Source organism: Chondrus crispus, genomic scaffold (genome assembly GCF_000350225.1).
Source record: "Chondrus crispus Stackhouse genomic scaffold, scaffold_52, whole genome shotgun sequence".
In the NCBI taxonomy this organism is placed as follows: domain Eukaryota; phylum Rhodophyta; class Florideophyceae; order Gigartinales; family Gigartinaceae; genus Chondrus; species Chondrus crispus.
Genome location: NW_005178485.1, coordinates 274,886 through 297,925, shown reverse-complemented (window position 1 = coordinate 297,925; position 23,040 = coordinate 274,886). Strand labels below are relative to the sequence as shown.

Here is a 23,040-nt window from a genome sequence, read left to right as displayed (position 1 = left end):
CCCCTTCTCTCCTTTGTTCGTATTGCAGCCATCCCGCATTCAAGCTACTCGAGAGAATTGGCATCTCGCCATTTTTGGCGTTTCAAGTGAGGCTCTCTTTATTACGGCTGCATCTTGATTATTTTCTGGCAGATAACTATGGGAAGACAGGGAACACATGTTGGATACAACGGTCACCATGATTCTGTCATCTTCAAGAAGAAAACGTCAGGCAACGGCGTGTCCTTTTTTCTTTTAGTCTGGGCCACATCCCTTCTCGTGTTTCAAGCATATATCCCATTGTCCTCTTTTCTCTTCACGTGTCAAGAGATGTTGTTGGGCAATAACGCGTCGTCTCATCGCGTCAAAGCGGCACTCAACGTTCTTCACGAGGCTCTCTCTTCAACCCATCATGCTCACCGAGCGGAATCCTTTAACATTGAAATATTCTCTGCTCCAAAACCCTTCGTAGGGAGGGACAGGGAAGTAAATCTCAGAGCCATTCGATCATGGCAACGACTGAGACCAACACCAAAAATAACATTACTGGGGCATGATGTTGGATATGTAGAAGTGGCGAGCGAGTATGGCCTACACATACGTCGAGATATCGACAAAACCTTTCTGGGAGTGCCGTTGTTCAATTCAATGTTCCATATCGCCAATGAATCAAAAGCAACAGTGGCCGTCATCATGAACGGAGATATTATTCTTCTAGATGACTTCATGAGCACTCTTAAACGAATCTTGACAAGGTTTGAACATTTTCTTCTCATCAGCGCGCGATACGATCTTGATAAACTTCCAGAAGACGCTGACGAGGACAAATCAACTTTTAACGAGAAGTTGAGAAGCCATGCTCTCAGGAATGGCGTGTTACACACGTATGGAGGAATGGACCTCTGGGCATGGAATCTCGACGGCCCCCGTTTATTCGACGGAGAGATGCCTCATTTTATTTTTGGACGTGGCAAGTACGACAACTGGCTCACGCATGAGACAATTCAAGCGGGACGCCGCCACGTCATCGATGCATCTGAGGCAGTCATGAGTATTCATGTCCGCCATAGCTACAGCTTGGTAACACAGTCGGGAAGGAATTTGCTCTCAGCAGAAAACACAGCTTTTTGGTCGAAAGGAAAAAAGTCAAAGTTCGAACTCTTCGTGAACATCTATTTGAGCCTGCACAGTGGCACCTACAAGAATCAAATGGGAAGCATTCTTTTCGCCCCATGGCGTCTTGCGCGATGTCTTGAACCGCAAGGCACTTGTCTTGTGCGAAGGGCCCGGCCAGGATCTTGTAACTGCGAGTATACAGGGTCCTCTGTGGCCACTCAGACCGACCCCGTTACTCAGGAATGCTCGAGAGTTATCCAGTGTGGAATGGTATCGAAGGAGGCAAAGAATGATTATAATATTCCAATTGCTAAACCTGGGGATGAAAAAGAGCCATCTTCTTTCGGGATGCCATTGACTTTGCCTTCTGTTTCTGAAAGAGTCGCAATCAACAATACTGTAATAGTCACAGCCCTAAACTACGGATATCGCGATATTATGATGAATTGGGTGTGCAACCTTCGACATCTGAACATTACCAACTTTATCATCTCTGCTTTTGACCGAGATCTTTATGAATATGCCTACGTTAGAGGGCTACCAGTCTATTTGGAAACGGAAGTTTTACAAGGGCACAACGCGTCACTATCTGACGTTGCATATGGCACAGACTCGTTCAAAAAGTTAACAAAACTGAAGTCACGAGTCGTTCTTCGATTCTTGAAGCTTGGATACAATGTTCTTTGGTCAGATGCAGATATCATCTGGTTTAAAGATCCGCTTCAGAATCTATGGGCGCACAATGTTGACCTTGCAATTCAGTCGAACGCTCCAGACAACGAACTCTGCAATGCAAAAAGAAGAATCAATTCCGGCTTTTATCTAGCACTTTCAAACAGGAAAGTCATTTCGTCATTTGAAGCCGTCATCAAATTCGCTTCAAAGTCTAGAATGTCAGAACAGCCGTGTTTCTACGATGTTCTATGCGGGAAGGAAGGAGAAAGGCGAGTAGGAACAAACCGTTGTATCTATAAAGGTATGGTTCTTCAGCTTCTAGATCGAAGGTTTTACCCGAATGGAATGACAGACGGTATTTGGGATGTTGCTGCCGGCCAAATTCTACAGGCTTTTCCTGGTCTGGTGATACTACATAACAACTGGGTGAAAGGAAGTGGGGCAAAAAACGAGAGATTTAAGCGGCATGGATTCGAATTTTTTGACTCTAAAAAGGGGCTATGCCGATATACAAAATCTTTTTAGTGTTCGCTATAATAATGCGCGAACTTCGTAAAATTGGCCAGACAATCATTCTGATGATAAGCTTTCATGATGCACATTGTCAGCAGAGTCAATGATTTTGCTATTTGTTCAGTCCATGACCCACCCCCCCCTTCTGTGTCACAAAGAGTATCTTTTCTGGAAGCATGAGAATATCTCCTGTTTCGTTTATCCTCTGTTTCGTAGATACTACAGCAGCCAATCAGAAGCATTACAGAATCTCACAAAATCGAGGTTGAGTCGGTACAGGGGGGGGGGGGGGGGTCGCGATATAGTGCTACCCTGTGTCAGTGGGCCGAAAACGGCACTATATCGAACCAGGCACTGTTTGATAATGAGATTTACGGCTTTTTTGCAGCCACTTCCTTGCATCACTGCTCAGAAAGACCGCTCGCAGGACGCCATCACTCATGCTTTGTATCTTCACTACAGACTCAAGTCTAATCAAGCATTTCTGTTATTAGTAGCTGCCGAGCCGTTGCATTGACTTCCTCCTTTTTCGCAGCCATAAATGCCAGCCTACACTTCTGCAGATGTCCAATTGCATCATCGACCCTGCCTTTTTCTGCCATAGTCTCTATTCGAGTTGGCAACTGCATAATATCTTTCCGCGGCGGCAGCGGCTCTCGGGCAGTACACATGTCCCTCCAACTGCCTCCCTGGAGACCCTTCGTTTTCGGCTCAAAATTCGTGCCACCCGCAGAAGGGTAGCACTATATCGGAGCTGGCACTAACAAATATGGCACTATATCGCAACCCCCCCTGTGCTTATTTTCTTCTTGACTTGTGCTTCCTTACTGAGAAGGTCTTCACATACCCTTGCCACCGTACTGAACTTCTTTTAAGTTGCGGAAGGATGGATTATAGTCAGAACTGCATGTCCTTTCCAGCTGTTTTTAGAATTGCATGGCAAAGACTGTTTCTTGAGCAACCTAGACAATTTCTATATTGGTATCTTCGAAAACGAGACGCCCGTTAAAAAGGCGACTGGAATTTTAAAATGAATTGGATTTTTTTATTGTAAAGTGCTTTCCCGTTGTAATGGAGTGTGTTATTGCTGAGGACAAACTAAAAAGAAATGGTGCCAAAGTTGACTTCAAATGTGCGATTTAATGCATATATTTTTGCAAAGAAAATTTGGTATCATATGAGCCCAACCCTGACCTCATACAGTATGAGGTATATCGCTTATCGTCCAGCTACTGTACTCTAGTTAACTGTTCGGTCCCTAATTCGTATTTTTTTCTGTTTCCGAAACTGAGCTGGATAGATTTAAATAAAAAAAACATTTCTTTAACGATTTGGACACTTTAAAGAGTCGAGCGCATCTTCAAACAAAAGCGCATCTGTTGCACCAACAGTCGACTTTGGATATAGGTACCCGCCCTGACAACACGTCAGCTAAAACATTCAAATGGAGCCTGTTCAGAGGCATTTTCCTAATTCGTATTTCTGATGCATTCAACAGAAAGCGACGAGGCCCATCAATCAGATCTCAAATGCACGCCTCACAGCCCTCATCTCTGCACTTTGTCTACGAACCCTCCTTTTATCAACCGGGTAAAGTGGAATTGATTGAAATATCTGAATCCGGGGAGCATAAATGCAACAATATAAAATAGAATGAAGGAAGCAAGCACGAATATGAGGCACTGCAGAGCCCAGTATTATGCACTGCTCTGCCTGTATCTTGCACAAGACCGTGATAAGTGATATCGCATCCGGCACAAGACGCAGATATATGATATCGCCTGGCGCACAAGACGGTGATATACAATATCAGACTACATGAACGGCAAACAGTGTCAAAACGAGACCTTCTTTTTTATTCTCTAGCGATAATGATGGGTCACATTAATAGTGAACTGACCGCCCGAAATGCTTTTGATACCGGTCAGAAGCCCGCCTGCACCGTTCACTCGATCATGTCCCTCTCCATTCCCACCGACACAGGCCGCCCCATTTGATGCCTCCCACTTTGGAGGGTCATTCTCGATGCCCTCATCTTTAAAGGCCCTCTGCCCATTAGATGGCGCTACTTTAGGTGCCTTTGTACACCGTTCGCTCAAGCCATCTGTAGCATCTTCCCCGACCTTGTCTCCATCCCTGTAGAATAACGACCGGCGAGCGCGCGGGGAGGTTATTAACCGTGCGGCTGTGCACGGTGCACACGTGGGCGGGTGTGCCCACGTGTAGGGAGCGCGCGCGTTGACCAACCGGCCGTGGCGTGGCGCACGTGTACAGTAGCACACGTGTCGTCCGAGCAGTAGTCTACGCGTGTTACGTGTGCGCGTTAGCACACGTGTCGTCCGTGCGGTAGTCCGTAAGCAACACGCGTGTACAGTAATGCACACGTGTAGTAGCAGCGTCCGTGCGGTAGTAGTAATTATGGCGCTACCTTTTTAATTGTGTACAGTACCCGGCACGCACTAGGCGGCAGGTACTGTACTACTGTACTGGGACAGGTGTCCGAGGCGTCCCTCTGCGGGGTTAAAACCTGACACCCGTCCCTACCGGTAAACTGGGGCAAGCTCGCTCCCGTCCCTTTCGCGCCTACGTACGTCCGTTTTCGGTTGTCTGTCGCGCGCGCTGGCTTCTAACCCGTTACCGGTCGCTCCCGTTCACGCACCACGGGGCGACTGCGCGTAACCGGCCAGTGAGCCACTCCTTTTTCGCGAGCTCGTCCGATCGGTTCAAATAGCGCGTCGTGTCCGCGCCGCGTGCTCCCTCGCTAGAGCCTCCGCCTCTCACCCAACCCAGGGCGGAGAGGAGTTATCCCACAATCCCCACCCGTCCCTGCAATCCCATGTCGTTTTACACCTTTATCATCTACACCTAAAATATCTTCTTGCTGTTTCTCTCCCTCCCCGCCCTGAAGAATTTGATAATTCTTCAAGGAGCGGGGGTCACAGTGTTCAGTACGCATGGCAATAGAAGAGTCTGAATGGCCAGACTCTACCAAAAGCGTTGTTACAGTACCCCTCAGACCATGTGTTGTCATACCATGCTTCACGCCTGTACCAGAAATTCCTAGTGATGCGCACACTGTTTTGACAATCTTAGAAAAATTATTTCGGCCAAGGTACTGCTTCTTGAGGTAGCTAGACAACCCAGTTCCCTTCGCATTGTACCCCAGAAAAAATCGATCGCTTTCCAAGCCCATATCTTCACGAATCTTTAAATAGTCGTCTATGTCCCGATAGACATTATTAAGAAGGCCTCAAAGGGAGGAACGATTCCATACTGTAACCTCTAATGGTTTCACACTGGCATCCTTCCACCCTCCTGCCCGAGTCTTTGAGGCCCTGGAGCGACTCTCGACGGCCTCTCGAATACGCCGAACATTCTCGCCGCGAAGAGTAATATTCCGAAACTGGGATACGGTCAAATTAACCAAAGCGGTAGGGCGCATAGCCGTGATAAGGGCGACATCAAAAATCAGTCGCGCTTGAAATGATTTCGGTGTGTCACGAGAAAGCAGTGGTGAGCCATACAGTAGCAGCAAATCTTTCTTCGATAGAACATTGTGGCTTTCAGTGAACACACCATTGGCCTGCTGCAGGCTGAACTTGTTATCAATAACTGCCGTAAGACCCTCCTGTGGGCTGTTGAAAACAGGCCCTTCCAAAATTTTGAGCTTGTATCCCCAAATAGCACTAAATCCCCGCTGTATTCCGAGAAGGTAGCTTTTCATAGAGGAAGGTTTGACTTCGCTATTTGTCTTTGCCGTGCGGTAGTTCACAACAAACTCGATAAAGAAATATCGAATACGCTCCAACTGGGCGGAAGTCCAACTTGAAAAGCCAGGGGGCAGAAAGGTACGCCCTTCCTCATCCGCAAATACGTTGCGTCTTGTTTGTTCCATCTGCCACTCAACCAAACGACGCGGTTCACTGAACACCAACGAGCGCATGTGGGGCTCTGTGTGAAAAAGTCATTCACGAAACCAGGAACACCCGTCGCGAACCTGGCGAATGCTCTGAGAGAAGACTGATTTTGGCGTTTTGTGTTCGTGGGGACTCTTATCCCCATGAACGCCGCTGCTTCTGGAGACGGCGAAAGGGATGAGCGCGGGTTTTACTCCCCGTGGGCAGGGACAGGTTGATTACACTGCGTTGGGGGTGATTCGGGAATAATCGTGTTTTTCTCGATGGGGAAGAGAGGTTGCAGAGTGTGAGGCAGCGGTGTGCCCGGAACCGAGGATGGTCCCATTGTGCAGGGGTGTGTGACTAATTCGCGAACGCATAGAATCGGTCGTGCAGTAGAGTGTGGCGACGGCGATGACGGCGATGACGGCGACGGCGGCGCCGGCGACGGAGGGGGAATGACACGTATTGATTCAATGAGTTTTGCAATCAAAACCATGGCCCAGCAGATGTATTTTAATTCTGGATTTCAATATGATGAGGAGATATACGTATTAAATACCAGGTCCGGATGATAAATGCGTTATCACCCGGCTACGTCGGTGTGATAACTGCTCTCAAGCGTTATCACACCTCGTAGCCGGGTGATAACTCGTATGTGTCAGACAAAATCCGGGCTCGAGCTGACCGTTCTGGGGCGAGAGCACACAATTTAGGCATTTCGGAGGCCATCTCGTTCCCACATTTAGTGGTTTCTGTAGTTCTATTCCATTTTTTTGGTCTGCACCATGCAGTCCATCCCCGAGTGGCTATATGGGGCCCTTTTTGATGGCGCGAAATCGGTTTGCATAGTCAGAAAGGAGCTTAGTTTGCATTATTTCGCGCGAAGGAGGCAGGAGGAGATCGCAATTTTATCGGAATTCTGAATACGGGTTAGGAAAATAATACGAATTAGGGACTGAACGGTTTATCTGTCGAGAGGTAGTTCCAGTAGCAAGAGTTGAGAGGGACGGTACTGTAAAGCTCACATCTACGGTTAAGTACAGTACTGTTGAGGAATGACTTAGAAACACGTGGAGACGTGGACAACGGTGCCACGAACCGGAACTGAAGGACACGCGCGCTCCTGTAGGGAACCGAAAGCGCGGGCGATCCATTTCCCGAAGGGAAACGAAGACGGCACCGGACGGCAGGAGTCGGTGCGAGGGGAGCGCGGTCTGTCGGTAAGGGATGCGAAAGGGAAGGGAGCGTGGGAGTAGTCATTTTTTGTGGGGCAAGAGAGGGAGAGAGACGACGAAGGAAGTAGGCAAGGGGGGATCAGAGACAGCCGAGCCCCCTCGGGGAAGTAGTACTTAATAGCCAACCCTCGGGGATAGAGAGGGAGGCAGCAGACGCAGCAATAAACGTAATTGAGGGAGGATTCCCATCCAACAGGTTGCTCGGTGCCAGGCGGCTGAGGTAACCACAACAGTACTGTAAGTTAATTTACCGTAGATGTGAGCTATATTTGTGGGAAGCTAGAAATTGAAGTTTATTTGGTTAGCACTAAATCTGGGAAAAGGAAAATTATCCGGGCGACGCGCCGGCGGGAAATCCGGCGATATTAAAGTCCGAGGGCGGTATCCCGGCCGGCCCCCGGGGGTAACTTGCTACCCTCGGACAGCGCCTGCGAAAAGTCGCGAGACTTTCCGTCCGAAGTATCACCGCCCCCCTCACCCTCGCGACTCCTTTCCCCCGCCGCTGCGCGCGACGAGCGCGGCTACTACTAACCTCATCATTACCGTTCTCCCACAGTTATGGGCCCAGAGGGAAAGATGAGAAAACTATCAGGATTCTTCGACCCGCCTCTCTTCGCGGCCGATGGCGATCTCGAAGCCTGGCGAAAGAAGGTCGGACAGTGGGTCGACTCACTCAAAGTCGCCCACGATCAAGGCAAGGATCGCCCTTTTCAGACTACGTTCAAGTTGCTCGGACGCACCCTTTATGAGCGTGGCCTTCCTGAAGCTCAGAAGGCGATTATCGATCAAGCCCAGTCCAAAGGGCAGCTCGACGATCTTCAAATGGATGATCCCGTGCAAGCGGCTCTGTCTATAGTCGAGCTTGTTGCTGTAGACCCACCTATTTCCATGGTCACGAGGCTCATCGCATCATACCAGAAAGTGAACACGTGTCGCCGAGACAGAAACGAGAAGCTCTCCAGTTTCGTCTCAAGGTTTCGGGGTTCGGCAGACAAGCACTTGCTCTACGCCAGCACTTCCTCCTCGCCGCAAATAGGTGAAGTTTTGGCGATTACCCCCTCAATAACGCAAACATAGAGGAGGGGACGTTGACCAATGCCAAGCTGCAACTAATTTCGCATGCGGAAGCCCGAACCAAGAAGAGTCAGCAGTCGTCGACACCGAAAGGGTATCCAAGGTGCATCTCGAGGAAGTCCTCAAAATATCCGAGAAGCTTAAGAAGGTTGACGTTCCGCTCCGCGAGTCCGAGTCCACGGCCGATGAGTATAAGAAAGCCCTGTGATTTCTGATCGCAAACCATCAGCTTCATCCGCTCCTTGGACATTGCAGTCCAAGACCTAAAGGTGAACGCAGAGAAACATGCCGCAAAACGTCAGCTGCTGACTTGTTCTTGCCGCGGCACACTTCTTTCAGGCTCAACCTTCACGATGCGGTGATCTTGCTGAGAAATGTCACCCCAACAACCTCAATGGATGCGCCCCAGTTCTCTATGAAGGACGTCCAAGCTTTGGTTGACCGCAAAGTTAAGTCCCTCATTGGTACCCATGGCAAGACTGGCTCAGGAAGCATTTTTGACAGGCTATCTGAGGTCGGCCCACGTCATGGGCAGAAGAAGGACACTCGAACGGGTCCACCCTCTAGCCGTGGAAACGCACCTAGAGGCAGTCGCAAGAGGCAGCTGTCTTCAGACCACGGAACCCAGTCCATTTGCTACGACTGCGGGGAGCGTGGTCACTACAGAGGAGCAACAGAGTGCAAGGAACCCAACGCCTTCACCACGAAAAAGAGGACGCCCCGGGACCTCGGTGACGGGGGCTCCGGAGCGCACCCCTCGTTTTTTCGGAGAGGCTCCGGCGGCTCGTCGAACAGGCAAGCCTAGTCAGCCACCCCGGAGCCACCTCGGATATTAATCCTAGAATTCCCGATCAAAATCCCATTATAGATCCGGGATGTCCCAGAAGTGTTGGAGGAATTGCTTGCGCCGCAGCCCTCTGCACTGCCATGAACATTCCTTTCAAACTTCGAAGACTTGACTGTGAACCGTTCTTGCACGGATATGGCAAGAACTGTAGCGACGCCGAGGTCAATATTGGGGTTTGGGACCTCCCCGTGACCGACATGAGTGGGACGGAGGCAAAAATTCCGTTCTACGTCACGAGAGGAGATGGGTTCCTGCTTCTGGGTAACGAGATCCTTCACCGGTCGTACCAGCTTGGACCGGAGAACCTTTTGGTTATTCCGAAAGGCGTGAAAAATCTCTCGTCAAAACGTCTCACGTTCAAGACGTACACCGAACCAACAATGTCGAGTGACCCCGATGCGGTTTGCACGTTCCTTCTAGTCGTACCGTCCAAAACGTCCTCCTTTATGTCGTTCTTCTCCACGGAAGTCTCATATGCGTCCAGCATCAAACTGGCAGTAACCATGAAGGCAAGGCTTCCATATGGCAGAATCGCGGGTCGTTTCGCCAACAAGCTTCATGGATATTCACACCTTGCCTTTCAAGACATGGTGACGCTGTGCTGTCGAGGAGGTGTGATGACTCCTGTGCTGAAACAAGCACTTCAGAGAGCCGTAGAGAAGTGCACTAGCTGCAAGGATACAGGCCGCCCGCTCCAATCGCGGAAGATATCCTTTGGGAAGATACTCACCTCGTTCAACAACCATGTCCAACTCGACTTCTTCTTCTGTGCGGAGTTTGAGAACGCTCCCATCTTGCACATGGTGGATGTCCATACGGGGTATTCAGTAGCATCCCTGATGCGGACCCGTGAGATGGACGAAGCAGCTCGGCAGTTAGAAGTCGCATGGATAAACGTTCACGGGGCACCATCAATTATATCGGGAGACATAGAGTTCTTCAACTCCCGTTTTGCCGACGCCCTAAGGTATTTCGCAATACGTTTTGAACCCCGTCCAGCTCGACGTCATAACAAACTCGGAGTTGTGGAGAGGAAGAATGCGGTTGTCCGTGTGCTAATCCAACGTCCGCTGAATGATGCGTCAAACTCTTCAGCGTGCGTTGTCGACTCGGTCGAAAGGAAAGACGTGGTCTCACGTGCCTTGTTCCTCAGCAACGTTCTATACGGAAGCAAGACACTAAGCAGCTTCGATGACTCGGGGTTACACTCCGTCGCTTGTTGGCCTTCCCCAAGCAAAGTTGTCTGCTGATCTCATCACTGCGCATAACGAGCAAGTGGAACGAAGAGCTTGGAGGCTTCTCGATAAGTCCCGGTCTCCACAAGTGGTTCAGGCTGATCAGCTATCACATGATGACCCCGTGTATTACTTCAAGCGAGGTCCCAAGTTTGGCTCGTGGGAACACGCCTACGTGCGGAACCAACAGTCTCACTTCGTTGTCCTTGCAAGGCGACAAGACCATATTGGCAAGCCCATAAGGTCGGCATATGAGGATTACGGAAAGCCCCGTCCGCTCCTCTACTGGCTGAGTTGGATGGCATGGACTTCGTATTCCCGCGGTCGTACTCCGTCATTGATGAGGACTTTGAAGAACGCATGTTCCCTCCAACATCGCCACCTCCCCCGCTCTTCTCGGAGTTAGAAGATGTGCTGAATTTGGATGACGTGTTGCCACCAAACAGACCGGAAGCGTCTGCAAGCCGGCGAGAAGCGGCGAATCAAGCCAGCCTCCCGGACTTGGAGCCCCCCGGCGATCCGACGGACATCTCTGAGTTCAGGGAAGAAGAGGCCCTGTGGGTCTCCCACCCGACATCAAGGAGCTTACTAGCATCCTCGAAGTCGACGAGGTTGAACAACCCTCTGGTCGACGTCAATATAAAGTCCGTCAGTCGCTGCAACTACTTGTTCGGAACACGGTATCCAGTCTCAGCTCCAACCATGAGTCTCGATTTAAACTCAACACACGAGCCTCCACAGCCGGAGAAAGACATAGGGAACACTGCAGTAGTAGCTCCTTCGAATCTAACTTTCCACCTTGCATCGTCGAAGCAAAAGGTCCTTCAACAAATTCAAGAGGTCGTTGGGAATAAGCCCACCTCTGAATTCAAACTCCAATTTGCTTCGCGATGGATCGTCGACCAGGCCATAGCCGAAGAGAAAGAGAACTACGCACAAGCCGAGGCATCCAAAGAAGTTCCGTATGGGGAACTTCCACGAAATGCCAATGTGATTTCCTCCCACCACTTCTTTCAAGTCAAGACCGACGGAGAAGGACGAAAGCTGAAGCTGAAGTGTCGCCTTGTCCCACACGGGAATAGGGATCGAGACAAGGAATTTTTCCGCAAGAACTCTGCTACAGCTCAGTTCCCAATCATTAGGATCGTTTTCTTCCTTGCGGCGATAATAATGTCTTTCTCAATTGCCTCAATAGACATCAAGGGAGCTTACTTACAGGCTGGTCAATTTCCCAGAGACATATATGTCAGACCACCTAAAGGTTGGGACTCGTGCGCCCGCACAGTCTGGAAGATCCTCAAGCCTGCATACGGGATTGTCGAATCCGGACGCCTATGGCAACTCGTTGCCGAAGAATGGATGTCCACTCAAGGATTCGTACAAGTACCGGGTCTTCTCCAACTATTTTTCAAATACAATCCCGCGGGATCGATTGACCTCCTTGTGGCAAAGGTTGCCGATGACTTTCTTGTAATTGGTGTCCTTCCCCTCATTCACCAAATTCACAAAGCCATATCCCGCAGGTTCATTGTCGGACGCTACGTTGCCAATAAGGACTTGGTTTTCAATCGTCTTCATATCCACCAAGAGCCTTGTGCCTCGGTGAGCATTAACATGCAGGAGTACGTGGAAAAATTCTTCCAATCGAAGTGTCAAAGGAAAGGAGAAGACAGAACCAAGACAAGTGCACAGCTTCAGAGTTGACAGCGTATCAAGCTCTTGCTGGAAGTCTCAACTTCCTCGGACACTGCATTCTCCCACAAGCGGCTTTCGCCACCAGCTACCTTCAGAAAGCTGTTGGGTGCTTGAAGGCGGCCGACCTCATAAATGGGAACAAGCTGCTTGCTGAGATCAAAGCGCTTTCGGCGATCCTCTCATTCCGCACGCCGTCGTCTCTCTTGCATGCTTCCTACCTCGCTTTCTCCGATGCCAGTCAAGGTAGCTCCTCATATGGGCAGACAGGATATGTCTCCGGCCTATACCTGCCAGCAGGGGGTGCGGGGATCTATCATGTCCTTGACTGGATCAGGTGCAAGCAGAAGCGTGTAGCTTTTTCTTCTATGGGGGTGGAGATACTCGCCGCCGCAACCTCATCAGACAGAGGCTCGCTAATGGCGGAGAGCCTGCAATCTCTCCACAAGGCCACGGTCAAGCTTCCCTTCGTGCTGACGGTGGACTCACACGGGTTGTACTCCACCGTGACCACCCTGCATGAAGGTGCAGACTACCGGTTGAGGCCGACAGTAGCAAGGATGAGGGACTCTTTCGAGAACGGATAAATATCAGTCATGCAATAGGTAAGCGGTACTCAAAACCCTGCTGACGCATTAACGAAGAGGAACTTGGAGATGTTCAAGATTCTTAACGGAATCATGCAGAGAGGTCTTCTAGAGGACGAGGTTCTTAAAGGCTCAAGGCGGATCAAAAGAGCATCGAGCAAGTCAATGTGACACTCGAACGCCTTTACTCGCTGTCGTCTTCCACTACCCTCATCCTCTTTGTCCTTCTAGCCACCAATTTATGTTCCGATGAAATCTTCTTCTTTTGTCTGCTGGTGCTGCGCTGTTTGCCAGACTTCTTCCGGTTTCTATTTGCTTTCCCGACCGGCTGCAGCTGCAGCTCCCTCACCTCAGCCACTTCGAAAGAATCACTTCCTTGTCCAAGACACGCACCCAAGACACCGGGTCGATTAGCAAGCGCAAAGTGCTCTACAGGGTCTAAGACGTGCCCCTTCAGGGCTTCGCGAACCAGTACGTTATCTAAACGCTCGCAAAGGGCGTCCAAGGCGACGATCCTTATCAGGAAAACGCCAGAAACTCGATCACCCATCCACTTACTGTGACCTTCCAAGATGGAGACATCGCACTTCTTGAGGCTGTATCTTCCAAGGTTCTTCTCATTCCACACTTGTAGTTCGGATAAGCTCCGAGCCCCTATGGGTCCCTTCGGGACATCTCAAGCGCTGAACCCTCGCCGACAACACAGCGCAACGCGTTGGCGAAGGACGCACGCGCGCACTCGCCGTGTTTTGTTCGGCAGAACACGGACTCGCGTGTACGATATGGCTGCGTCCGCTCCGTCACCTCGCGGTGACCAGGGCCTCCGATGGAAACAAAGTCGTCAGGGTGGCTGGTGCAGTACCGATCCAACCACTCCATAGTCTCGACTCTCTTCCGGAGTCCAAAGACCAGCTCGACTTCCGCGTTCGACTGCTCGTTCCACTTCACCACCTCCAGTTCGCTGGTGATGGGACTGCCTACCTCATCTAACATCGGCACGACGCTCGCCTCTAGACTATGGAAGTCCACTTTCCAAAATGTCTTCCGCCCGCCTACGCTTGTATGTGAACCGTAGTAACGTCCAGGGCGGAAGTCGTGGGTCTTCCCGGAGGCCAACACGACGCGTCGCACCTCCCAACGCCGTTGCTCGAAGTCCAACAATCCGACTTCGTTCAACAAACCGCACCTCTCCATCACTGCAACCTCCATCTTCCTGCTCTTTCTCTCCGCCAACCAAGAAAGAAGAACCCTCGACGCCTCCTGCCCTAGGCTGCGATTTTGCATGACCCTCTCCCGGCTGAAGATCTGTTCAATCCCCTGAACGACAAACAGAACCTCGCTTTACTTCCATTTCCCTCCTAGCCACGCCATCGACTCGACCGCACCCTTACCTTTCCCTTCCGTGAGTCACAGGCCCACCATCCAACGGGCAACGCACGACCACCGATCCCTGGCCTGCCGGCACTCTGTAGGTTCGAGGAGGTCGCGTGCGACTCGCGGATGAATAGGCCTGCGGAGATTGGGAGTTTCGGAGAAAGGGAAGCGTCGGTGTTCGGGAGGACGGCGAAGGTCAGAGGACAGTTGCGATAGACTAGAGTCGACAGGTGAGTAGCGGATGACGTGCGGAGGCCCGGCAGTGTGGACCTCAGGAAGGGCGGTGTGCTACGCGAAGCGACAAGCAGCGATCGCGAACGGGCTGTGTGAGACTGTGGCGAAGAGCGGCTAAAGCGAACGCCGCAAGTAGTGCTCGAGCTTGCGACGAGCGCGAGAGGAGGAGAGCGAGAAGAGAGAAGCGATGAAAAGGCGCACGTCGGAGCGCGGAGCGAGTAAACCTACGTCCGAGTGTTGGATCCGTAAGTGGATCTGGGTTATCACCGCCCGAGAGTTAGCGATCGAATCTCCGGTCGCGGCGGCGCGGCGTCAGGTCCGTATAGGATTGGCGCCGACGGCAGGATGGCCGGCGCCGCGCGCCCCAATTAAGGGCCAACAGGGGGTGTGTGGGAAGCTAGAAATTGAAGTTTATTTGGTTAGCCCTAAATCTGGGAAAAAGGGAAAATTATCCGGGCAACGCGCCGGCGGGAAATCCGGCGATATTAAAGTCCGAGGGCGGTATCCCGGCCGGCCCTCGGGGGTAACTTGCTACCCTCGGACAGCGCCTGCGAAATGTCGCGAGACTCTCCGTCCGAAGTACAGTATCCCCGCCCCCTCACTCTGGCGACTCCTTTCCCCCGCCGCTGCGCGCGACGAGCGCGGCTACAGTGCGCGAAACGCCAATAAATACACCCTCCGTCCCGCCCGTATTTCCGTATTGCAACCAGATTTTATAAAAGCACCTCTTCACCCGCCTCAACAACGTGCTGAAACGAACGATTCTGAAGTCGGATTGGGTGTAGCTCAAACCACCGCCCTGTTATTCATAAAAACCGTGCGAAATGCAAATAAATACACGAAACGCCATATGATACAGTACCAAAGACATATTTATTCTAGTACTTTGTCGCGCGCCCCTTGCTATCCAGTACTGCAAGCATGCATCTAGGAATGCTACGATACTGCTTCTGTAAAACTTCACATCTAGTAGTCGCCCAAACCTCTTCAATAACCTCTTTGAGTTGCGCAATTTTATCAAACTGTCTCTGGCGTGCGTAGACGCGGCGAGCCATAATGCCCCATATGTTTTGAATAATATTGAGGTATGGGGATTTCGCAGGCCAATCTATGGTCCTCACACTCCTTTCAGTAAGCCAGCTGCGCGTGAATGTAGACCTGTGCATGGATGCACCATCCTGTTGGAACACCCAGGTTGCCATTTCCCCATAAACCTCAGCAGCGAACGGGAGAAGAGCATGCTCCAGAGTCTCACAGTACCTTCTCGAATCTTGCTTTCTTTCCAAAAAAACAAAGGAGACAGTCCATACGGCGAAATTCCACCCCAAACGATCACGGAAGCGCCTCCATTTTGCCTTTTTGAAAACATCCGCTCCTCTGTGCGAAGGTCATCCCAATAGCTGGCTAATCCATCCGGTCCATCAAGGTTAAACTACTTCTCGTCGCTGAAGATAACCTTATTCCAAAATATGTCTCCCTTTCCAATAAAACGACGCACCCATTTGAGTCTGTTTTCGCGGTGACGTACAGTCATCATTGGGGCGTTAACCATCTTTTTATACTTCAGATGAGGCGTGGAACTTAATATTTGTTGCACGCGCCTTACTGCAATCGGGAAATCCATCTTGTTCTTCAAGTCGCGAGCTGAATACTCTCCTGAGCAAGCTTTTCTAATTAAAGCCTTTTCTTGACCCACGGTGATCTTCTGTCCTGTGACGTGTGCACGACGGCGGGAATGACGATTGGGGTTCTTTAAAAACCTTTGCACTGCCCCAACGGAGCGTTCTAAAGTTTGGGCGATGTCTCTTAGAGACAGGAGTTGGTGATGGAGAGCCAGGATTTGCCCTTTTTCATTGTCGGTTAAAGGTGGGCCTCTGGGCATGGTTTTTTTTGCAATGGGCGGGACGGGCTAGTGAACAGACGAGGAAGATGATCTCTTTCTTGTAAGGTTTGTTCTGTTTTGAATAATGGTTTATCGTGGATCTTCCCGCCCTTTTGGGTACTGTATCATATGGCGTTTCGTGTATTTATGTGCATTTCGCACGGTTTTTTATGAATAACAGGGCGGTGGTTTGAGCTGCACCCGATCCGACTTCAGAATCGTTCGTTTCAGCACGTTGTTGAGGCGGGTGAAGAGGTGCTTTTATAAAATCTGGTTGCGATGCGGAAATACGGGCGGGACGGAGGGTGTATTTATTTGCGTTTCGCGCACTGTACTACTAACCTCATCGTTCCCGTTCTCCCACAATATTGTAATGCACTCCTGTATTTTTGAAGTTTTTCAACGAATTATTATTTTCTAATGAATTATTTTTGTCGAAACTTTATGTCAACAGCATACCAGACCCTGTCGTTTTATGGTCCTGTGCTGGCTGCAAAACATAAATTGTCGACGAGCGTTCAAACAACCTAGTTGCGCGTTCATCTCTGATCAGAAGGTTTGCTGCCTTTTATTCTTGTCTTGCTTCCATGTGTGCGTGGTTGTGTTGAATCTGCTTCATGACGTTTGCAGAATAAATTCTTCAGCGATTGTCGCGAACGTTCCTCGACACATTGTTGCGACTTGAGAGAGGCTTTTGTCACGCTGCAGACGGCGACTCAAATGACGGAAGATAGGCGGCTTCCCCGAGTGTTCCTCCGCGGCTTAGAAGCGGATTTGCGCGCTCTCTGTGCAGACGCACGAAAACGGAATCCGGAATTGAAAGACGACGCAGAGCGTGTCATCTTATCTTTAAAGGAGGCTGATACAGTTGATTCAGAAAGGGAAGCAGCTGATGAGGCCGCTTCCGTATTTTGCCAAGCGTGCGAAACGCTTGATCTAAAAACTGGAAGTAGTGCGCTGAACCTGCAAGTGAAGGTTGCATTGAGAGCTGTGTCTTGTCTTCACAAGTTACTATCCCATCGCGCATTGTCACCAGAGCGTCTACCTGAAGTATTGGACGCCCTACAACAACTTAGCTCTCCCCCACAAGATGACAATTTGACTCTTAAAGTCCTGCAAGGTTTGTTGAGCCTTCTGACCGTACGTTCTTACGCCAAGGCGTTGTGTGAGGAGGATCTATCGCGGGCGTTTTCGCTGCTTTTCACCTTGCGTACGTCCCGATCGAATACTGGTGGAACGGCTGCATCCAATGCATTATCTGCCATATCCCAACTGTCTAATGGAAGTGATGCGGGCGTCATCGAACAGACTTCGAAAGCGGCCTTCCGTCAGGTTTCATCAGACCTATTTGCGTCTGCATCAGACTCTGCTTTGAGGACGGCAGTTGAAAAGCAGTCGCCGTCTGGGGCATTCATTCCTTTGTCAGAATTTCCATGCGAAGCAAGAGCCGCACACAACCTCTTTTTAGACCTGTGCTACGCGGCCTCAAATGAAGAGCTATCATGGCTCGCATACGAAAAGAGTGCAAATTCTTCTTTTCGAGCTCTAGATTTGGCGCTGGCGTTAGAAGTCATTGACGATGGTCTCTCCAACAACATTTCGCTTTTCGCTGGACAACAGGTGTTTTCTGATGTCCTTTCCAGCCGACTTTGTCCAGTTCTTCACAAGCTAATTCGGACGATAAAAGACAAATCAACCATGAAGTCCTTACTCGGTCTTGTGGTTACGATAACGCGCAACTACTGGAGGATATTGCGACCGGACTGTGAAGCACTTCTTTTTACCTTGACAAAAATGTCTTCGACGTCGAAGATATCATCAGGAGACGAGATTCCTTGGGACTGCATGTACGCGATGGAGTCTTTGAGATGCATTGTAAAAGTTGTTCCTGGTGAACCTACTACCCTTGTTGATTTCACCCAAGCCTTTGATCTTCAGGAGGGTACCGGAGACTTGGCGGCCAGCATCGTGGCTACATCTTGCGATGCTATGGAATTGGTAAACAGGGGAGATATTACGCCTTTACCATCTTCGCCGTTGAACAGCACAATGAAGCCTTTCGCCAACACTATGACCAACTCATATGACCACTTGATTTCCATCGCAACAGGCCTCTATTTGGAAATCATAAATGGGGCGAAAGAAGCCGCCAAGAAAGGGCTGGATGTTGTCGCCTGTACTCTATTGAAAGACGACTCTACAGAGAGGGCTATTCGCGTCCTTGAACAGATTCTCACCGATTCTCCCGGGATAAGCAGTGCGAGAGGATTACGTTTAGACGTTGACGGGCCTTTCGGTGCGGTCGAGGCGCTGTGTCGGGCTCTCGGTGAAATTGCGGTGATTGCAACAAAGTGCCAACTTGATTCTTTACGGGAGGTGTCTCTAGGCGCGCTATCTGGCTCCTGCATGGGCATCATACGGAATCGGCGAGCAACATATGTCACTGAAAATGGATTTGCGAAAAAGATAGGAATAATGTATGGTGTACTTTTCGAAGTGCAGGCCAGCTGCCGAGAAAGTTTGGGTCAGTCCTGGCTTCCTGTGATGGAGGCATTGGAGTATCTTGACTTTTTGATTCGGAAGGTGGAGGCAGTTGTCGAAAGAGAAGAATCTCCCCTGCCAGCCGTCCTTGGGAAGTTGAAGCCACAGTTTGATCGTGTTTTTACCGTCACAAATGAACTGCAGTGGTCTTCATGTCATGACATGATAGCGGCTTTGGTTCAGTGTTCGCGCCACTCCGTTTCCGCACTCTCAAAGCGGAGCAATACTGATGACCAGGGGAAAACTGACGCCAGTACGAGCTTGAGAGTCTTTGGAATTAGCAAAGCAGAAGTCACAATTGTCAATGCACTTCAGCGGCACAACACGGAGGCCGATCCCATTCCATGCAAGTTGTGGCAGCTGCTCACCGGTCATTTGACCTCAGTTTGCAATGACTCTGTGTTTCCGTCACTGCGCCAGTTTGCTTTGAGCTCATTGACAACAATAGCATGCGCAGCCATCCCGAGTGGAAGCCCCAACGTTATTGGCCATGAAAAAATTGTAATGCCCTTTGTGGATCTTCTCACGTCATCCCATTTAGATGTCCGGCTGGGTTCCCTTTCTGCAGTATATACAGTCATGGTGACACAGGGCGAGCGTTTAACGGGGGAGGCAGCCTGGACTGCAGTTTTAAAAATACTGAGCATCGCGGCAGGCTCCACATTTGCACCTGGAACGAATGAGCATGCTGGTAAGGCCAAGAAATGGTCAAAAAATCGACCGTCCATGCAGGCTAGCGGTTCTGGACAAGGACCTGCTCTTGAAATGATGTCAGAGGCATTCAAAATTGTCCAAGCCATAGCCGACGACTTTTTGAGTTCACTAGTTGACAGCACACTCCCAGGATGGATTGAGATTCTCGGCCTCTATTCCCGGCAGGATGACGATGTCAATGTTGCGTTGACTGCAATTGGTTTATTGTGGCGGACTGCCGATTTTTTCGCGAAGAACACTAACCTGCAGGATACAGATGAATTATGGATTCAACTGTTTGAGACGCTGAAAGGTATCAGCACAGACGATAGACCGGAAATCAGGAATTGTGCTGTGAAGACTCTAACAGGTAGCCTTTCAACTCATGGTCTTCAACTCTCAGCGATGGCCTGGAAAGGGTGTGTTGCTCACGCATTATTACCACTTTTGGAAGAAGTAATGCGTGGTCGAGCGCACACTTCCCAAAGCGATGAAATATCCTCTCTTGGAAAGAGTCGCGGAGATGTGCAGCTTTTATTGCACCACAGTCGCGATACACCTCGAAAGCAATGGAATGAGACCAGGGTGTTGGCATTAGCAGGTGTTGCTAAGGTGTTACGAGCTGCACTTCCTAGACTTACTGAATTGAGGGATCAGGCTGAACAGCCACTGTTCTTGATGCTCACTGATGGGGGAGCAGATGGTTTGTGGAGAAAGATGCTAAGAGCTGCAGGCGTTGCCGCTGGTAGTCGAGATGGTGAAGTTGCGATAGCCGGTGTTGCAGCATTAATAGAGCTGCTGCGAGCTGCTGGATTCGCCGCTACCGAGGTACAAGAAAGAGAGAGCATGTCACATTCTCCAAAGGCTGTTTCACCCGCTGACGCGGCCGCTATCAAGGGGCAAGCAGTTAGTGAAGGTACAACGTCATCATGGATTTCCGGCGTAATCGGAGGGTCTTCGGTCAATGATCATGACACAGCTAATCTCAGAGACTCCAACTCGAATACAAGTAGAGACAGTTCTCAGAGCACAATTTTAATGTGGGAGGCAGTTTGGAGTGCGATAGCGGAGGCGATCGGCGTCGCAGACGAAGACGGAGCCCGAAGGCCTTGCGAGGGCAGCGCGGTCAATGAGGAGTCGAAAATTGTTGATGAAAAAGCTTTGCAGATGCTTGCCGAGGGTATCCTGGATGCAAGGGATAGACTAAGCAGCAAGTTCACGTCAAGAAGTTCGAAGACATTGGTTCATGTCTTACTGCACTTGGCTCGAGGTGCACGAACCCATCAAGCCGCACTGGCGGACCAAAACAGTTCTAACTTGACGCTCGTTCAAGAAAAAACTTTGGCAGGGATGCGGACGCTGTCCTTTGGGAGCGACACCGCAAGTTGGGTGGGCCTTATGAACGGTTTGTTGCAAATTCTTGAAGAGCAAGGGGACATGATCAATCAACCGATGAAATTAGAAAGACAGGTTTTGGAAATAATAGGTCACTTGTACGCAAGCGACGATGTTCCGTCAGAGGTGAAGACGTCGAAACTGCGCTTTGTATTGGAAACGGTTGGGAAGGTGATGCTGCTACGGGGTGTTTCCGAAGAAACAGTTGGAAACCAAGCCTCGTCCAGCAGAAGTAATGGTGCATATATCGTTCCAATTGATAGCCAGAGCGGTGCACCTCTCTGGATTTCGGCGACGGAAGTTGTAATGATGGCAATGAAATGCGGAAATGATTATCAGTACGGCGCACATAGTGATGAGGTGTGGGATGCTTTTGTAGGCATTGTGGAAGAGTTTCTCTACTCTCCACATCGCGTGCAACGAGAGCCGGAATATCGTCGAGATATTGAAGAAGGCGATCGCGCCGAGAAGTGCGATATCATACTTACAGGATGTGTTCAAGAGGCGCTGAGTGCAATGGACTTGAAGACGTCATCGCCAAAGACTCAGAGACGGCTTGTTGGACTCCTTGCCAAGGGAGCTGAAGAGGGCAAGGCGAGCGGACGACCTCGATATGTGCGTTCATGTCAGAAGCGTCTATTCAAGCTAGCAAGTGGGGTGTGGGCGGGCAGAGTAGAAGTGAACGCCGAACTGGTGGAAAGCGTTGCTGAGGACTCAAACCAGTGTGTAGTTGAAATGTGCGGGCGAGTGCTTGGTCAATTTATCGCAGATGGACAAAGAGCAGGACGATGCCCGCTTCCCGCGGCGAGGCGGGCGGAAGCTGTGTTTTTGCTACAGCAACTAAGAAGACTAAATTCACACAACGCAAAGGGAGAGGATGCATTCTCAAAAAAGCACCTGGTTGTTTTATACCCGCGTTTGTGTGAGTGTGTGGATAGCAGAGACGAAGCCGTGCGACAGCTTGCTAGGGAGCTCCTCGACGCGACAGCGCCTGCCGGTGCAAGGGAACGGGGACCTAGCGAGTATAAGGGTATCCAAATCAAGACACATTAGCAAGGTACCGTCGGTCCATGGAATTGGAGTAGGCCTGTGCAGTACGATACCAGTGATACGCAGTGGGCCGCTCACGCACAATTTACGATAGTGCCGGTTAGGGCTTCTTGTGCGTTTTGGGCGAAGCCAAGTATGTTTAAGTGGAGACGTACTTCGCTCAGTGTTGTACGAACAAACACAGCGGGGCACACAGAAGATGGAGTGGGCAATATCTCTTGGCCTTGACTACGCACCTTGTAATTCTCTTGGTAGAGAAATGCTACGTATTGTACAGTATATATTCGTACAGTAGACATGGAGATCGTCCTTTATTGGATGCGAAGTCGTGCAGACGCCATTTCACAGAGCAGATTTATTGATCATTCCTGGATAGGGTGCGATACGTCCTCGAGATGAAATGGTATGCACGCGAGAATAGCAGTGGTGATTGTGGACTAGATGGCGTAAATGATGCACTGGAGGAGGGGGGCTTCTCGGTGCCGCAGGAGCAATGCGCTCAGATGTCAATGCGGCGAGCAACTCGTTGCGGACTGGTAGCGACCGGGGAGCGAGGACGCAGTGCATGCGCTGAGGGGCAGCCTGTTTGGCACAGTCGCCCGCTTCGGCGGCGCCTGCCGAGTGTTGTGCGGCAGCGCGGATGATGGCCTGCGAGTAGAAGCTGCAGACTGCGACACCGTATGATGTCGGTTTGCTCGGAAAGCAGCCCGGATGGAGGGGGGCAAGGCTGGACCAGAACGTCGGCGGGGATTTATCGAGCTTGTACTGTATGGCGTGAGAGGTGCCAGGGGCGTTACAAGCATGTCCCTTTTCTATCAGTGTGCAACGCCTTTCTTAACAGGGACGTTCTGAATTCATAAAGCTGTGGAGGCAGCCTCTGCCTAGGGCTGGAAGGTCCCTGTCTCGCACAGCCGCACAGTCGCACAGTCGCACAGTCGCAATGTACAGCACTTCGGGGAGCTGCATTGGAGCGTTTTTTTGCATGTGCTGAGATGTTTTGTTGTGGCCATTTGGCCCCA

General features: G+C 50.5%; 4 protein-coding genes across 4 annotated transcripts; 2 read left to right on the top strand and 2 right to left on the bottom strand.

Moving 5' to 3' along the window:
* Positions 1 to 627: 627 nt before the first annotated feature.
* Positions 628 to 2,295, top strand: CHC_T00008622001 (glycosyl transferase family GT77 cell wall polysaccharide biosynthesis). Its single transcript, XM_005709875.1, has one exon. It carries the CDS (start codon positions 628 to 630, stop codon positions 2,293 to 2,295), a length of 1,668 nt encoding a protein of 555 aa, XP_005709932.1.
* A 13,043-nt stretch (positions 2,296 to 15,338) lies between these two features.
* On the bottom strand, positions 15,339 to 15,662 carry CHC_T00006815001 (hypothetical protein). The gene has a single exon (XM_005709874.1). The coding sequence runs from the start codon at positions 15,660 to 15,662 to the stop codon at positions 15,339 to 15,341; it is 324 nt and encodes a 107-aa protein (XP_005709931.1).
* A 230-nt stretch (positions 15,663 to 15,892) lies between these two features.
* CHC_T00006814001 (hypothetical protein) lies at positions 15,893 to 16,342 on the bottom strand. The gene has a single exon (XM_005709873.1). It carries the CDS (start codon positions 16,340 to 16,342, stop codon positions 15,893 to 15,895), a length of 450 nt encoding a protein of 149 aa, XP_005709930.1.
* A 420-nt stretch (positions 16,343 to 16,762) lies between these two features.
* CHC_T00006813001 (hypothetical protein) lies at positions 16,763 to 22,420 on the top strand. Its single transcript, XM_005709872.1, has 3 exons — positions 16,763 to 16,825; positions 16,973 to 21,993; positions 22,279 to 22,420. The coding sequence occupies exons 1-3, from the start codon at positions 16,763 to 16,765 to the stop codon at positions 22,418 to 22,420; spliced, it is 5,226 nt and encodes a 1,741-aa protein (XP_005709929.1).
* The last annotated feature ends 620 nt before the right edge of the window (positions 22,421 to 23,040 follow it).

What these genes read in the sequence shown, in the direction of transcription:
- CHC_T00008622001 (XM_005709875.1), top strand. Translation starts at nt 628, where the DNA reads ATGTTCCATATCGCCAATGAATCAAAAGCAACAGTGGCCGTCATCATG.
- CHC_T00006815001 (XM_005709874.1), bottom strand. Translation starts at nt 15,662, where the DNA reads ATGGCAACCTGGGTGTTCCAACAGGATGGTGCATCCATGCACAGGTCT.
- CHC_T00006814001 (XM_005709873.1), bottom strand. Translation starts at nt 16,342, where the DNA reads ATGCCCAGAGGCCCACCTTTAACCGACAATGAAAAAGGGCAAATCCTG.
- CHC_T00006813001 (XM_005709872.1), top strand. Translation starts at nt 16,763, where the DNA reads ATGAATTATTTTTGTCGAAACTTTATGTCAACAGCATACCAGACCCTG. An exon ending in CCCTGTCGTTTTATGGTCCT is followed by an intron (nt 16,826 to 16,972) that starts GTGCTGGCTGCA and finishes TGACGTTTGCAG; the next exon opens with AATAAATTCTTCAGCGATTG. An exon ending in AGGGAACGGGGACCTAGCGA is followed by an intron (nt 21,994 to 22,278) that starts GTATAAGGGTAT and finishes CTCTTGGTAGAG; the next exon opens with AAATGCTACGTATTGTACAG.